At 38.2% G+C, this 16,560-nt stretch overlaps 1 protein-coding gene and 1 long non-coding RNA gene across 2 annotated transcripts in view; both read left to right on the forward strand.

The window, feature by feature from the left end:
- LOC125824878 (uncharacterized) overlaps positions 1-1,524 on the forward strand; it is a 76,650-nt gene extending 75,126 nt beyond the window's left edge. Inside the window, exons 61-63 of the mRNA XM_049504225.1 lie at positions 88-246; positions 371-658; positions 840-1,524. Coding sequence (XP_049360182.1) covers positions 88-246; positions 371-658; positions 840-965 — 573 coding nt within the window. The 3' untranslated portion in view covers positions 966-1,524. The remainder of the gene's footprint in view (positions 1-87; positions 247-370; positions 659-839) is intronic.
- A 1,003-nt stretch (positions 1,525-2,527) lies between these two features.
- Positions 2,528-16,560, forward strand: part of LOC125825387 (uncharacterized) — a 29,168-nt gene continuing 15,135 nt past the window's right edge. Inside the window, exon 1 of the long non-coding RNA XR_007442852.1 lies at positions 2,528-2,574. This is a non-coding gene — a long non-coding RNA (uncharacterized LOC125825387). The remainder of the gene's footprint in view (positions 2,575-16,560) is intronic.

Here is a 16,560-nt window from a genome sequence, read left to right on the forward strand (position 1 = left end):
GTTTGCTTGTTACTTTAATGGTCGTATTTTTGGGTTGAGATTTACAGTCAAGTATAAACTAATAGTTATTCGCTTCCTTCTGTGAAGGCAATCTTGCAACTTGCAGAATCTGGATCATTTTTTGGCCAGGTTGACCTTTTCAGAGTACGTGCAAAGTTTGCCTTGACTGATGCCTATGAAGATCATTTCATGCTGCCTAAAGGAAGAATAATTCTTGTTACTCACCGGAGGGTCATCCTGTTGCAAGTAAGTGAATAGTCAGTTCACTTGAATAATTGAAAGGGGATTAGAACTCTTTTGCCATCCCAGTTATGCACTATTTCATGCACTTGTCCCCTCACTGAAAATATTTTCTACTATTTGTTGCCAGCAACCTTCCAATCTTATTGCACAAAAGAAGTTCAATCCGGCTAGAGATCCATGTGCAGTTTTATGGGATGTCCTCTTGGAAGACCTGGTGACGATGGAATTAACTCATGGAAAGAAAGATCTTCCAAATGGTCCCCCTTCACGGCTTATAATGTATCTTCAAAGTCGAACTCTTGAGGCAAAGGACCAAGTTCGTGTTATAAAGTGTCATCGTGATTCGAATCAAGCGTTCGAAGTTTATTCTTCTATTGAGCAAGCAAGGAGCGTTTATGGACCAAGTCAGTCAAAGGTATATGCTTATGATTTGTGTAAGAAAGTATGAGTACTTTGTGATCAAGGACTATGGTAACTCCAGAGTAGCAAAAGCTACTGAATACTTGGAAGATGCACAACAATTATGTGATTATTGCTGCTACTATTTGTCTATTCATGTATATATGTTTGTGTAATTGTTTTCCCCTGATGTTCAGGCATTGGTTAAAACAAAAGTGACTAGACCATATTCTCCTTTTGCCGATGTGGTCAGCAGTGAAGGAATTTGCTCCTGGTCTCCTCAGCAGATGCCTACTTCAACTTTTGGAAGCAGTGAGCAGTGAAGCAATAAACAATGATGGTAGCAAAATGAAGGATGTTATGACCAACTAATATCATTTCAAGAAAGCTATCATTTTCCATTGCTAAAATGGCAGAACCCTCACAAGGTACAAGTGGCAAGAACCAGGACTAGTCACTTTTCATCTTCATAGTGTAGAAATGCATGTATATATAATATATCTGTGTCAGCATATCAGTAGGTGTGCTAGAAATATTAGGACCAGATAATACCCCGGAAACTTGTACAGCTTTTCTCGTCCCTTTTAAACCTATACCTATACTATAAGTAGATGGTGGCCTGAAACCCCATAATCCGGGAAAAACCCTATGCAACTAAGCTTCACCATGCTCCATTGCTTAGAATCTGTATAGCTTTTGATTTAACTTGTATGCCTCCATTAATCTGAATATTTCCTTACATATATACGTAGTCTACGTATTAAGTCAAAACTGAAATTCTCAAAAAGGGGAAGTTTTTGTAGCAATTCCCTTGATGTTGTTGACTAATTTCTCAGCAGTTGCAAGTGAATTTCATTTCAAGTGGATTGTTTTTGTTTGTTATGTCCATGATGTCCCTTTATAATTGTATTAATTGTTATGGAATAGTTTAGGCTAGAGAAATGCACTGCCGTCTAATAATACATGGAAACCTATGTGGGGATTACCTACTTTTAGACGTAATTATGTTGAAATAGTTTTATCCAGAATCCATGCAAGTATAAGCATAGTACTGCAGCAAACACAACATTATTCATGCGGAATTATTTTTTATATGTAAAACTGACCAACCAGTGTATAAAGTAAATTGGTGATTGAGGATCGTTTTATGTTGGTGTGTGTGAGGTTTTGTTTCAAATTTGAGGTCATCTGGAGTGGTTTGATATATATTGCACATTCAAAGAACACCTTGTCTAACAACACAGAAATATTGCGTCATTCCGATGAGATTTGTGAATAATTTTACAAGATAGGTAGAATGTATATAACGCAATTATGTCAATCTAGCAGGATCTTGTGACCATTGAACAAGAACAAAATCATACCATTGGGTGAGATTTGTGAGCAATTTAACAAGATAGGTTTTATTTATTATGGATATAGCACAAACTCATGTTATGAACAATTGAAGCCGCACAAAATCATGTCAATTTAACGAAATAGGTAAATCAAACAAGCATACGTTTGCTCTAATTTATAAATCCATATGGCCAAGAGAAAAGACATTTTTGTGCCAAAAAGCAAACAAAGGACATAATTGCTCTATTTTCAATAGTTCATGTTGCTAAACACATTCTTCTCTTAGCTGCAATCCTTACTTCAATTTGTCAAAATTGAATAAGCGGCACTATTAGCTGCAATAAAACACCAAAGAAAAAATAAACCCAAAACAAAGAAGAATTGATCTTTTCCGTCTCGTAACAATATATCTGCCAAGATTTACCACAAGTGAGCCTTGCTCGAGTGGTTGAGCCACTTCCACCATCAGCCACTAAGTGGACATCACCAGCTCATATTTCACAATTACCAGAATATGCACCCATCACTTATAGAACTGGTCGGACAAATCACCAGACACTCAGCAATCAGAAGGTGAAACGATTAATTTTGGAGGTCTAAATACAACCATCATTCAACTGACAACCACCTTTACAACCATAATGAGCTTCATAGGTCACATATAATTTATAATATCAACCCAATCATTTTGCTATCTACCATTCAACCTGTAATGACAATTAAATGCTATTATGAAATAAGTAAAGTACCAGCTTGAAACATCTATTTATCACATAAAATGCTTAGAATAAATACACATAAGAGGTATAAAACATGAGGATAATATAAGAAGATGGATGACTATCAAGTATTTCATTTAGTAGCTTAGAAATCAATGCAAATTACAAGGTTAACTCAAGAGACCCACTAAAATTAAGCAAAAGGGTGCCCAAAACTATGAGTTATATCTTATAAAGTCATTCAACTATGAATTTTTTTTTAGCAAAGTCATTGAATTTTATTTTGTATCAATAAAATCACTCAACTAATTTTTATCTTCAAAAATCACTTAAGCACATTTATTATTAAAATAAATTTGACATGACAAAAATAAATTATTTTATATGCATAAACATGGACCTCACAAGTAAACAATTTTTTGTAGGAAAAACCACCGAACTATGAGTTAATATCTTAAAAAGTCATTCAACTATGAATTTTTTTTTAGCAAAGTCATTGAACTTTATTTTGTATCAATAAAATCACTCAACTAATTTTTATCTTCAAAAATCACTTAAGCACATTTATTATTAAAATAAATTTGACATGACAAAAATAAATTATTTTATATGCATAAACATGGACCTCACAAGTAAACAATTTTTTGTAGGAAAAACCACCGAACTAGACATACGTCACTACTATATATACTTACATTACCTCTACTTTCAAAAAATAACATATAATACCATTTTAATACTTTATATCATATATTTTAGGGATAAGGCATAAGTAGCCCCCCTAGACTATGATCGAAATCTCAAAGACACACCTTAACTAAATAAGGTCCTAATACCCCGAACTCATTTTTTGGTAATTTTGTACACTTTTTGGCTTACGTGGCTCCATGAGATGCGTGGAGATGTTTGAATGTCACGTAAGTATAAAAGGTGTACAAAATTACCAAAAAAATAGATTTGGGGTAATATATAGGATCTTAAGGTGTGTCTCTACGATTTCGGTCATAGTTTAGGAGATACTTGTATCTTATCCCTATATTTTAAAAGATATAATTAGATACACACATCCGTTAAAACAAGAATTGATTAATTATATTTTAAAGACTACCGTTAATGGTCCAATAACAATCAATATCTTTATCTCTCATCAACCATCCCCTTAGCCAACCATATCTCTCCCTTCATTGTAAGGGAAAGATAAACTCCCGGAGAATATATCAAAGGAGCTATCATTCTTTCATAGCTTCAAAAGCAGTGTTCACGTAACTAGATTCACAACTCCACAATATGCTCATAGCTTGGATCTTCATATCCAATATTATCTCCTAGTAGGTAGACAATATTATATTTGAAAATATCAGATTACTGCATGAGTTGAACGTTCTCAAGAATAAATATTGTATTTTTGAGATATTAATATTGGTTTCCCAACAATTAATAATAAGATTGGAAAAAAAAAGCATGCCAATGACTTATGAGTAACCAATTAGCTTTTGAACTTTGAATTCGGTGTTAGGACCGAAAATAAGCATGTATAATGAGGAAGCTAACAAAGCAAACCCCGAAAGACCATGAGTAAGAAGACAAACGAGAAATATATCAAAAGACACAGATTTAACGTGGTTCGGTCAATCGACCTACATCCACAAAGGAGATGAGCAATCCACTATATATTTATATGAGAGTACAAAATATAGAGAGAAATAACTTCAACCAATTCACTCGGAATACAAGTAGGTTCACAAATTCTTCCCCATAACCGAAACTCTCAAAACCCTAGGACTACATTGTGAATGTTGATTAAGTTAGAAGGAACAAACATATATTTATAGAGTCCTAAAACCTTTCCTACAAGAAAAAAAAATAGTCAAACTATTAAAACTTTTTCCTAAAAGGAAAACCTATTTATGGTAAGAAATCAGGACAAATAAACCCCAACATTCGGAACCCCTTAATTTTGGGATTGGATACACCTCGTTGTCACAACATTGTACTTGGATGAAAAAAATAACAATTCTGCTATCTCAAGGTGATCAAATAAGCCGAGGAAGAGGAGATGTCGCGGGTGGTTAGAGTCAGCCTTTACCAATGGGCACGGAAAATAAAGTATTCAACAATCGCGCGGAAAATAAAGTATTCAACAATCGCGAAGATAGATGATATTAATACAAGTATGTATGATGGAATACAATCTGACCAAAATTTATCATGGACTTGCTACTATCCTATTTATTTAAACTAGAACTCGAATTGCGGCAATAAGTTTGTTCTTTATTCAAATAACTTGTCAACTCCTTTTCTTTGACCTATTTGAGCACATTATTATAAAATTTTATTATTTACCAAAAGCAACCAGAAAAAGTAGAAAAGTATTTCTAGAACAATAGACAAGTAAAAATAGCTAAAAAGTACTATTTATTTTTAGATCTTCGAATTTCAATCAAACATGAAGAATTTCAATCGAAGGTGAGTGATTTCAAACGAACAAAAACGAATTCCAAAGAATATTTTAACCAAAACAAAGAGTTACAGTAACACAAAAGTATTTCTCAAATGTACAATATTTTTTCTACTCTTAGAATTCGATGTCTTCTTTTTTCGAAATGTTCAATTATAAAGTTTGTTTCTTTCTCTTTTGGCACTGAATTACGGATACTGTGACTTTAATAGAATTGCAACCTAACAAGAAGTGCAACCTAACAGGAAAGTGCATAACGGGAGGTGCAACCTAACATAAAACAGACTTTTTAGGCTTTAATTCAATTAAGGCAGGGCAATATACTTAGGCTTTAATTCAATTCCGGCAAGGCAATATGCTTAGGCTTTAATTCAATTCAGGCAGTGCAGTGCAACATAACAACAACCTAACTTACGCAACCTAACAGGAAGCAAAGCCAAACAAGGAGTGCAACCTAACACAAAACAAGCAGTGCAACAGGTTCATTATTTTTACAATATACTTAGGCTTAAATTTCAATTCATGCAGAGCAATATATTTAGGCTTTTATGCAATTCAGGCAGGGCAATATACAATTCAGATAGTGCAGGGCACTCGATTTTTTAACAAAACATGAAAGGGAGGGCAACATAACAGCAGGCAGTGCTGCCTGCTACAGGTTCATTTTTCAATATACTTGGGCTTTAATTCAATAACTTAAGGTAGTTTTGATACTATTTATAATAGTTATTTATAATAGTTACTTGTATTAAACATGCATACATGTTTCTCTATGATGTAAAAGAATAAAATATTTTTTTTATAGAACATTTCACACAATTTTTATATTAGATTTGAGATATATTTGTCTACTTATAATAATTTACACGTTTGTCTACCTGAAAAGATAAGGAAAAAGAAAAAAAAAACTCCTAATTGTGTTTAAATGCAAACCAATTGAATTAGATTATATGTGGTATTAAGTGGTTATTTGACCTTTTCTCTTAGAGATATTGCTAGTGGAATTTACTGTAACATTTATGGTGTGAGGATTTTATTAAGTCATTAAGGCAGTAAATATTTATAAAAATGGTGAAAAAAATGTAAAAGTATGATATTATGATTGATGATAATGTAACTTTTCATTTAAGGTCTTTCCACTTGTAATATGATACATGTTTTATTATTTAATGATTTATTAAATGATTTATAATATTACAATTTAGTGTAGGGGCAAATTGGAATCCAATTTTGCATTTTAAAGCTTCCTACTTTGGGCACGTGCAATGCATGTGTACTTCATAACAATGAATATGAATTATTAAAAATCACGTTCTTTTAAAATTGTGTTTGAGTTACAACAAAATATGAAAAGTAAAATGATAAATGTTTATAGTGTATAGTTAACTCATAAGAAGAAACTTTTTTGTATTTTGTCACGCCCCGAGCTACCCCCGAGACGCGGACACGGGACCTAGGACCACAAGTGATCCCAAGCTAACCCTACTGGCATGATCATGAGCATACTAAAGATAATAAACTGATGCGGAAGCTAATTCATAAATAAATCTGAAAAGATGGGGAATACCCATATACTATAACTGAATATATCAAATCTGAGAGTTTAATACAAAAGAAATATCAAACTCAAAACACTAAGCTGAATCTAACTGTGTCTGAAATAAGCCTCTAAACTGACTAGGAATGTTGGGACATGCCCCAACTAGATCTAGCAAAACTGAAACTAAAGACTAAAAGCGATAAAGATAAACATGTCACTAGTCCTCGAAGAATAAAGACTCACCATTGATGCTGCTGAACTGAAGATCGAGAACCGATCTAAGCGTGATCTGGATACTGAGAACCTGAACTACATCACGAGAAGATGTAGCGCACGTATGCGTCAGTACTTGAAAGGTACTGAGCAGGCAGGATAGAGTAAAGCTGAAAGAACATATAACTGAACAAAGCAATAAAACAATGAAATAATCTGAACATGATATAGATACTGAATACTGAGCTAACTAAATGCAATACCAATTTATAACATACTGACTGAATACTGAATGAACTGTACATGTGGTCAATGCAATAGAGTCTGATTGAACTGTGGGAGCTACTAATAACCGACATAAAACCACATGAGCTAAATGTGGAGTCCGATGTATACGCCCCATCGAGAGGACCCAATATACCCGGCCAAAGGTATAGAGGCATGACTGGCGTGATCACTAAACTGATGTTGCCCACGGAGGGGACTTACACCTACGTGGCTCGTAGTTCTGGGACTATATGGGTACGCTGAAACCCTAGTCCAACTCGGTATTATGCTACTCCCAATAGATTAAGTGGTTAACACATTATGACTGAGTTTCTGTAAATACTGGATAGCTCGAAACTGAATATGCAAACTGAGAATGCAACAATTAATCTGATAATGATGCATTCATAAATTGAGGCATGTAAAACTGAATACTGAAATATCTGACCTAGCATGTGTAATTCAAGAACTAAAGAAATACATAGCTAGGGTTCTGAAATTCATGCGATAAACTGAGCAATAACATGATAATCTGATTTGGAACATTTAAATAACTAATTCATGATGATCTGTTCAAATTCTAGAAACCCTAAGTCTGTTCATAATCATGGAATCAAGAATCTGACTGAATTCTAGGGACCTAATGGGCGAAAGGAACCCACTAGTGAAATCCCACATACCTGGTGACGAATTCCACGGAGAAATCTTTCGATTTCGGGGCTGGAACTGAAGAAACCTCGTTGCGTTCTTGAACTAGGGTTCTTGACCTTTTTCTCCTCTCTTGCTTCTAATTTTCTAAGTTTGATTAATGATTTTGACTAAGGTAAGTTCTAGTTATGTTTCTAGGCTTAAACTGATTAAAACCTCATGATTTAGGGTCTAAACGACGTATCTTAGGGGTTAAATGAAATAGGAAAAGACCAAAAGACCCCTGAATTAACTGTTGTCGGAGTGACTGACGGAATGGACCTACGGTCCGTCAATCAATCGACGGTCCGTCGATTGGGTCCGTAGGTCGAGTCTGCCCGACAGGGCTTCACTAAAATGGGCATAACTTTTTACTCGGAGTTCGAAATTTAGCAAACTCGGTGGCGTTCGAAAGATAATTCAATTATCTATCTAAACATAGGTCATGAGACACATAATTCATTTTGTGCTAAGAGTTATGACCATCTGAAATTGACCCATCAGAATTTTCAGCTAACTGGCTGCTGACCCTCGTCTACGGTCAGACCTACGGACCGTGGATTGAATGACGGTCCATGCTGGTCGACCGTAGTTTGTGTCAGAGGATGGGTAAGGGAAGTCTCGATCCACGGACCGTGGTCTGATCTACGGACCGTGGGTCTGTCCGTGAGTCGGGACTTAGCCAATTTTCTGAGCTAGTTTGGGGAGGGGTTGCAGTGATGAACCATGGACCACCAGCACGGGCTGTGGTCCGTGGATGGTGACCGTAAGTTGCACGTGCAACTTCTCAAAATCTGCATTTTTGGTCCGTTTCGCATACGGGGTGTTACATATTTAGTCATTGGGACCATTCGTCCTCGAATGAAGACTAATCTAGCTGAAATAGAGGGAGAGGGCTGCAATCCCTACCACTAAACACTGAGAACTGAATTTCTAACTGAACTGAGTTCCAAGAACATGCAAATACGCTGAAAATGCAAGTAAACTGAAGGAACATGATTCTAAGACTGAATTTTTGCATGAATGACTGAAAAACTGAAGAGGAACTATATTACCTCAAGCTGGAATGGAATCGGAAGGAAAGAGGTGAGGATACTTGGACTTCATGGCTGCTTCTGCTTCCCAAGTAGCTCCCTCTACGGACTAACTCCTCCACAAAACCTTGACTGAAGCGACTTCTTTATTTCTCAACCTTCTAACCTGACGATCGAGAATCTCAACTGGTACATCCTTATATGAAAGGCTATCTTTCACGGCCACACTCTTTAATGGCACTATGGATGCTGGATCACCCACACACTTCTTCAAAAGAGAAATGTGAAAGACTGGATGCACTGCTGCTAAATCTGCTGGCAACTCTAACTCATAAGCCAATTTACCAATCCTTTTCAAAATCCAGTAAGGGCCTACATATCTGGGGCTGAGCTTTCCTTTCTTGTCAAATCTCATCACTCCCTTCATGGGTGACACTTTCAGGAAAACCCAATCATCAACTTGGAACTCTAGTTCCCTTCTTCTCACATCTGCATAAGACTTCTGGCGACTCTGAGCAGTCTTAAGTCTATCTTTAATGAGTTGCACTTTCTCCATAGCATCAAGGACCGAATCTGGTCCTATTAAGGCTGCTTCACCTACTTCAAACCAACCAACTGGAGATCTACATCTACGCCCATATAATGCCTCATAAGGGGCCATCTGAATGCTGGAATGGTAGGTATTGTTGTAGGCGAACTCTATTAGAGGAAGGTGATCATCCCAACTACCCTTGAAGTCGATCACACAAGCTTTCAACATGTCCTCTAAGGTCTGAATGGTACGCTCTGCCTGACCATCCATCTGCGGATGAAATTCTGTGCTAAGTTTAACCTGAGTACCAAGACCTTTCTGAAATGACTTCCAGAAATGAGATGTAAACTGAGGACCTCAATCTGAGATGATAGACAAAGGAACTCCATGCAACCTCACAATCTCATTAATGTAAAGATTGGCGTAATCCTCCGCCGAATCTGTAGTCTTGACCGCCAAAAAGCGAGAAGACTTAGTAACCCTATCAATAATCACCCAAATGGAGTCATGTTGCCTGCGAGTACGAGGTAAACCTGTGATGAAGTCCATGTTGATCACTTCCCACTTCCAAGTAGGAATGTCAATCTCTTGAGTCATACCTCCTGGTTTCTGATGTTCTACCTTTACTTGCTGGCAATTGGGGCACTTAGCCACAAAGTCTGTTATATCTCTTTTCATACCATTCCACCAATAGACTTCCCGTAGATCACGGTACATCTTAGTGGCACCTGGATAAATAGAATATCTGGAATTATGGGCTTCTGCGAGAATATGTTGTCTCACTTCACCCACATCAGGAACACACAATCTACCTTGATAGCGAAGTACACCATCTCCCCCTTGGGAGAAAACCTCCACTCTCTGATTGTGGACTGCACCCTTAAGTTCAAGCAAGATTGGATCACTATCTTGCATTTCCTTAACCCCTACTACCAAAGAAGATTCTGCCCCATTCTGAACCGTTACACCACTATCTGATATGCTCATAAGACGAACTCCTAGGCGAGCAAGTCTGTGAACATACTTTGCTAGCTCTCTCCTTTCTTCCTCAACATGTGATACACTACTCATGGATAATCTGCTAAGAGCATCTGCTACTACATTCGCCTTACCCGGATGGTAATGCACACTCATATCATAATTTTTGAGGAACTCAAGCCACCTTCTCTAGCGAAGATTCAACTCTTTCTGGGTGAATACAAACTGAAGGTTCTTATGGTCTGTGAACACATCTACATGAACACCATACAAGTAGTGTCTCCAAATCTTAAGTGCAAACACCACTGCTGCAAGCTCAAGGTCATGAGTTGGATAATTCTTCTCATGTACCTTAAGTTGTCTAGAAGCATAAGCTATAACCTTACCTCGCTGCATCAACACACAACCTAGGCCGACTCTGGATGCATCACAATAGATCACATAACCATCTGAACCCTCTGGTAGAGTCAAGATAGGAGTTGTAGTCAACCTAGTTTTCAGTTCTGCAAAGCTTTTCTCACAATCATCTGACCATTGGAACTTAACCTTTTTCTGAGTTAACTTAGTCAATGGAGAGGCTATGGATGAAAATCCTTCCACAAACCGTCTGTAATATCCCGCTAGACCCAAGAAACTTCTGATATCTGTAGCAGAGGTAGGTCTGGGCCAGTGTTTCGCTGCTTCTATCTTCTGGGAATCTTCTTGAATTCCTTCACTAGACACAACATGCCCAAGGAAGGCAACTGATTGTAACCAAAACTCACACTTGTTAAATTTTGCATATAACTGGCGATCTTTGAGAGTTTGGAGAACAACTCTCAAATGACTTGCATGTTCTTTCTCATTCCTAGAGTAAATGAGGATATCATCAATAAAGACGATAACGAACAAGTCCAAGTACTGCTTGAACACTCTGTTCATCAAATCCATGAAAGCTGCAGGAGCATTGGTTAGTCCAAATGACATAACTACAAATTCGTAATGACCATACCGAGTTCTGAAGGCTGTCTTCGGAATGTCACTATCTCTGACTCTACGCTGATGATAACCTGATCTGAGGTCTATCTTTGAGAAATGACTAGCACCTTGAAGTTGGTCAAACAAGTCATCAATCCTGGGGATGGGATACTTATTCTTGATTGTGTCTTTGTTCAACTGCCTATAGTCAATACACATTCTGAGAGAACCATCTTTCTTCTTCACGAACAACACTAGTGCACCCCATGGCAAAATACTGGGTCTGATGAAGCCCTTATCTAGAAGGTCTTTCAACTGCTCTTTCAATTCCTTAAGCTCAGCTGGAGCCATTCTGTAATGAGGTATAGAGATAGGTTGGGTATCTGGAAGGAGATCAATTCCAAAGTCTATTTCCCTTTCGGGAGGAACTCCAGGAAGATCTTCGGGGAACACTTTTGGAAACTCACTGACTACAGGAACTGACTCAAGAGTTAGGGATTCGGAACTAGAATCCTTAACCCGAACTAGATGATAGAGATAACCCTTAGAGATCATCTTTCTAGCCTTAAGGTAAGAAATGAATCGACCCATAGGTGCTAAGCTACTACCCTTCCATTCTAGGATTGGTTCGTCTGGAAACTAAAAACGAATAATCCTAGTTCTACAATCGACTGAGGCATAACATGAATGTAACCAATCCATGCCTAGAATGACATCGAAGTCTACCATTTCTAACTCTACAAGATCTGCTGAGGTGACTTTTTGAGAGACTGTGACAGGGAAATTTATGTATACCCGTCTTGCTATAACTAGGTCACCGACTGGAGTAGAGACTGAGAAGGGTTCTAAAAGAGTTTCTGGACTAACACTGAATAGGACTGTTATGTAAGGACTTACAAAAGACAAAGTAGCCCCTGGATCTAACAATGCATAAACATCAATATCAAAGACTCGTAACATACCAGTGACTACATCAGGAGAATCTTCCTGATCTTGTCGAGCCTAAAGAGCATAAAGCCTGTTTTGGTGCTGTCCGCCACCAGTACCAGAAGAGTTACCCTGCTGAGTCGGGCGACCTGCTAGTGCTGCTGAAGTTGTAGACTGAGCTCTACCATTATTTCCTCATTGACCTTGTCTTGAAGGACAATCCTTCAATCTTTGACCAGACTGGGCACACCCAAAGCATCCTTCCTTACCTGCAAGGCACTCGCCCAGATGGTTCCTACTACATTTCGGGCAATTTGGGTAGGTTTTGGTGCCTAAAACACTACTTTGAGACTTAGAGCCTGACGCCCTACCTTTCTGATCATTACGGAACCTGGGGGATGGAACACTAGCTGATGAAGGGGCTGGAGTCGAAGACATCAGCTGAAAATGCGAGCGGTTTCCACCACCCGATTTCTGGTGGGAATACTCGTAGTTACCTGTTCTTGCTTTCTTAGTCTCCTTAGCATGTTCCCTAAGCTTATCACCCTCAACCTGCTGAGCATGAGTCATGAGCCTAGAGATGTTCATGTCTCCCAACAACATAGCATTCCTGCACTCTGTTTTCACTAAGTCTGACACTCCATAGAGAAACTTATTCATCTGAGCCCTGGAATCAGCAACCATGTGAGGAGCATACCTGGAGAGTTGGTTAAACTTGAGCCCATACTCTTGGACAGTCATGTTACCCTGCCTTAAGTTCATAAATTCCTGGGCCCTTGCTTCTCTCAACTCTATGGGGAAAAACCTGTCTAGAAAGGTTTCGCTGAAACATTCCCAAGTAATAGGAGCAGCATCTGTACCCCTGTTCTCCTTCCACTGAGTATACCAGATATGAGCTATATCCTTAAGTTGGTAAGATGCTAACTCAACCCGATCATTCCCAGTGACCTGCATCACCTCAAAGATCTTCTTGATCTCATCCAAGAAATTCAGGGAATCTTCACCAGTCTGCGATCCTAAGAACTCTGGAGGATTCATCCTAACAAAGTCACGGACCCTTGCTGCTGCTGATCCACCGTTCGCATTCACAGGAGCTTGAACCCGCTGATTGTTCTGGTTAGCGACACTTTGAGCCAACATCTAAATGGCATTCCTGAATTCAGCATTTGAGACTTCCTGATCTGGAACTGGAGGAGCTGCGTTTGTGTTCCTGGCATTCGCATTCTTGGCGTTAGCTCTACGGGGAGACATGATCGCTGAAATGTAGAACGTCGAGTTAGAATAGAATTAGATCATACCTTACGCACGATAAGAATATCAAGAAAGTGAAGTTTTCCTAAAACACTTCATAGCCTCCCTCTCATTAGATGTGGTGCACTTCACACCCATGAAAAGGACTCTACTTAGTGCGGCTTTTCAGACATCCTAGGACATTTAAACCTAGTGCTCTGATACCAAGTTTGTCACACCCCGAGCTACCCCCGAGATGCGGACACGGGACCTAGGACCACAAGTGATCCCAAGCTAACCCTACTGGCATGATCATGAGCATACTAAAGATAATAAACTGATGCGGAAGCTAATTCATAAATAAATCTGAAAAGATGGGGAATACCCATATACTATAACTGAATATATCAAATCTAAGAGTTTAATACAAAAGAAATATCAAACTCAAAACACTAAGTTGAATCTAACTATGTCTGAAATAAGCCTCTAAACTGACTAAGAATGTTGGGACATGCCCCAACTAGATCTAGCAAAACTGAAACTAAAGACTAAAAGCGATAAAGATAAACATGTCACTAGTCCTCGAAGAATAAGGACTCACCACTGATGCTGCTGAACTGAAGATCGAGAACCGATCTAAGCATAATCTGGATACTGAGAACATGAACCTACATCACGAGAAGATGTAGCGCACGTATGCGTCAGTACTTGAAAGGTACTGAGCAGGCAGGATAGAGTAAAGCTGAAAGAACATATAACTGAACAAAGCAATAAAACAATGAAATAATCTGAACATGATATAGATACTGAATACTGAGCTAACTGAATGCAATGACCAATTTATAACATGCTGACTGAATACTGAATGAACTGTACATGTGGTCAATGCAATAGAGTCTGATTGAACTGTGGGAGCTACTAATAACCGACATAAAACCACATGAGCTAAATGTGGAGTCCGATGTATACGCCCCATCGAGAGGACCCAATATACCCGACCAAAGGTATAGAGGCATGACTGGCGTGATCACTAAACTGATGTTGCCCACGGAGGGGACTTACACCTACGTGGCTCGTAGTTCTGGGACTATATGGGTACGCTGAAACCCTAGTCCAACTCGGTATTATGCTACTCCCAATAGATTAAGTGGTTAACACATTATGACTGAGTTTCTGTAAATACTGGATAGCTCGAAACTGAATATGCAAACTGAGAATGCAACAATTAATCTGATAATGATGCATTCATAAATTGAGGCATGTAAAACTGAATACTGAAATATATGACCTAGCATGTGTAATTCAAGAACTAAAGAAATACATAGCTAGGGTTCTGAAATTCATGCGATAAACTGAGCAATAACATGATAATCTGATTTGGAACATTTAAATAACTAATTCATGATGATCTGTTCAAATTCTAGAAACCCTAAGTCTGTTCATAATCATGGAATCAAGAATCTGACTGAATTCTAGGGACCTAATGGGCGAAAGGAACCCACTAGTGAAATCCCACATACCTGGTGACGAATTCCACGGAGAAATCTTTCGATTTCGGGGCTGGAACTGAAGAAACCTCGCTGCGTTCTTGAACTAGGGTTCTTGACCTTTTTCTCCTCTCTTGCTTCTAATTTTCTAAGTTTGACTAATGATTTTGACTAAGGTAAGTTCTAGTTATGTTTCTAGGCTTAAACTGATTAAAACCTCATGATTTAGGGTCTAAACGACGTATCTTAGGGGTTAAATGAAATAGGAAAAGACCAAAAGACCCCTGAATTAACTGTTGTCGGAGTGACTGACGGAATGGACCTACGGTCCGTCAATCAATCGACGGTCCGTCGATTGGGTCCGTAGGTCGAGTCTGCCCGACAGGGCTTCACTAAAATGAGCATAACTTTTTACTCGGATCTCGGAATTTAGAAAACTTGGTGGCGTTGGAAAGATAATTCAACTATCTATCTAAACATAGGTCATGGGACACATAATTCATTTTGTGCTAAGAGTTATGATCATCTGAAGTTGACCATCAGAATTTTCAGCTAACTGGCTGCTGACCCTCGTCTACGGTCAGACCTACGGACCGTGGATTGAATGACGGTCCATGCTGGTCGACCGTAGTTTGTGTCAGAGGCTGGGTAAGGGAAGTCTCGATCCACGGACACAGACCACGAACCGTGGTCTGATCTACGGACCGTGGGTCTGTCCGTTAGGCGGGACTTAGCCAATTTTCTGAGCTGGTTTGGGGAGGGGTTGCACTGGTGAACCACGGACCACCAGCACGGGCCGTGGTCTGACCTACGGTCCGTGGATGGTGACCGTAAGTTGCACCTGCAACTTCTCAAAATCTGCATTTTTGGTCCGTTTCGGATACGGGGTGTTACATATTTAGTCATCCCCTTATTATAATTTCGATGTATAAATTTTATATTTCCTTTAAAAGAAAAAATAAAGTAGCAAAAACAAACATAGAGGCACACGACCTTATGATTAACTTCCTTAAAATGTCTCTCTTCAAAAATCACTTAAGCACATTTATTATTAAAATAAATTTGACATGACAAAATAAATTATTTTATATGCATAAACATGGACCTCACAAGTAAATAATTTTATTTTTTTTAGGAAAAATCACCTAACTAGACATACGTCACTATCATATATACTTACATTACATCTACTTTGAAACAACAACATATAATACCGTTTTAATATTTTATATCATATATTTTAGGGATAAGGCATAAGTAGCTCCCTAGATTATGATCAAAATCTCAAAGACACACCTTAACTACATAAGGTCTTAATACCCCGAATTTAGTTTTTGGTAATTTTGTACATTTTTTGGCTTACGTGGCTCCATGAGGTGCGTGGAGATGTTTGAATGTCACGTAAGTAGAAAAGGTGTACAAAATTACCAAAAAAATAGATTTGGGGTAATATATAGGATCTTAAGGTGTGTCTCTACGATTTCGCTCATAGTTTAGGAGATACTTGTATCTTATCCCTATATTTTAAAAGATATAATTAGATACACACAT

The sequence above is a fragment of the Solanum verrucosum genome, unplaced genomic scaffold (genome assembly GCF_900185275.1).
Source record: "Solanum verrucosum unplaced genomic scaffold, falcon-dt-bn FXZP01000125.1, whole genome shotgun sequence".
Taxonomy (NCBI): Eukaryota; Viridiplantae; Streptophyta; class Magnoliopsida; order Solanales; family Solanaceae; genus Solanum; species Solanum verrucosum.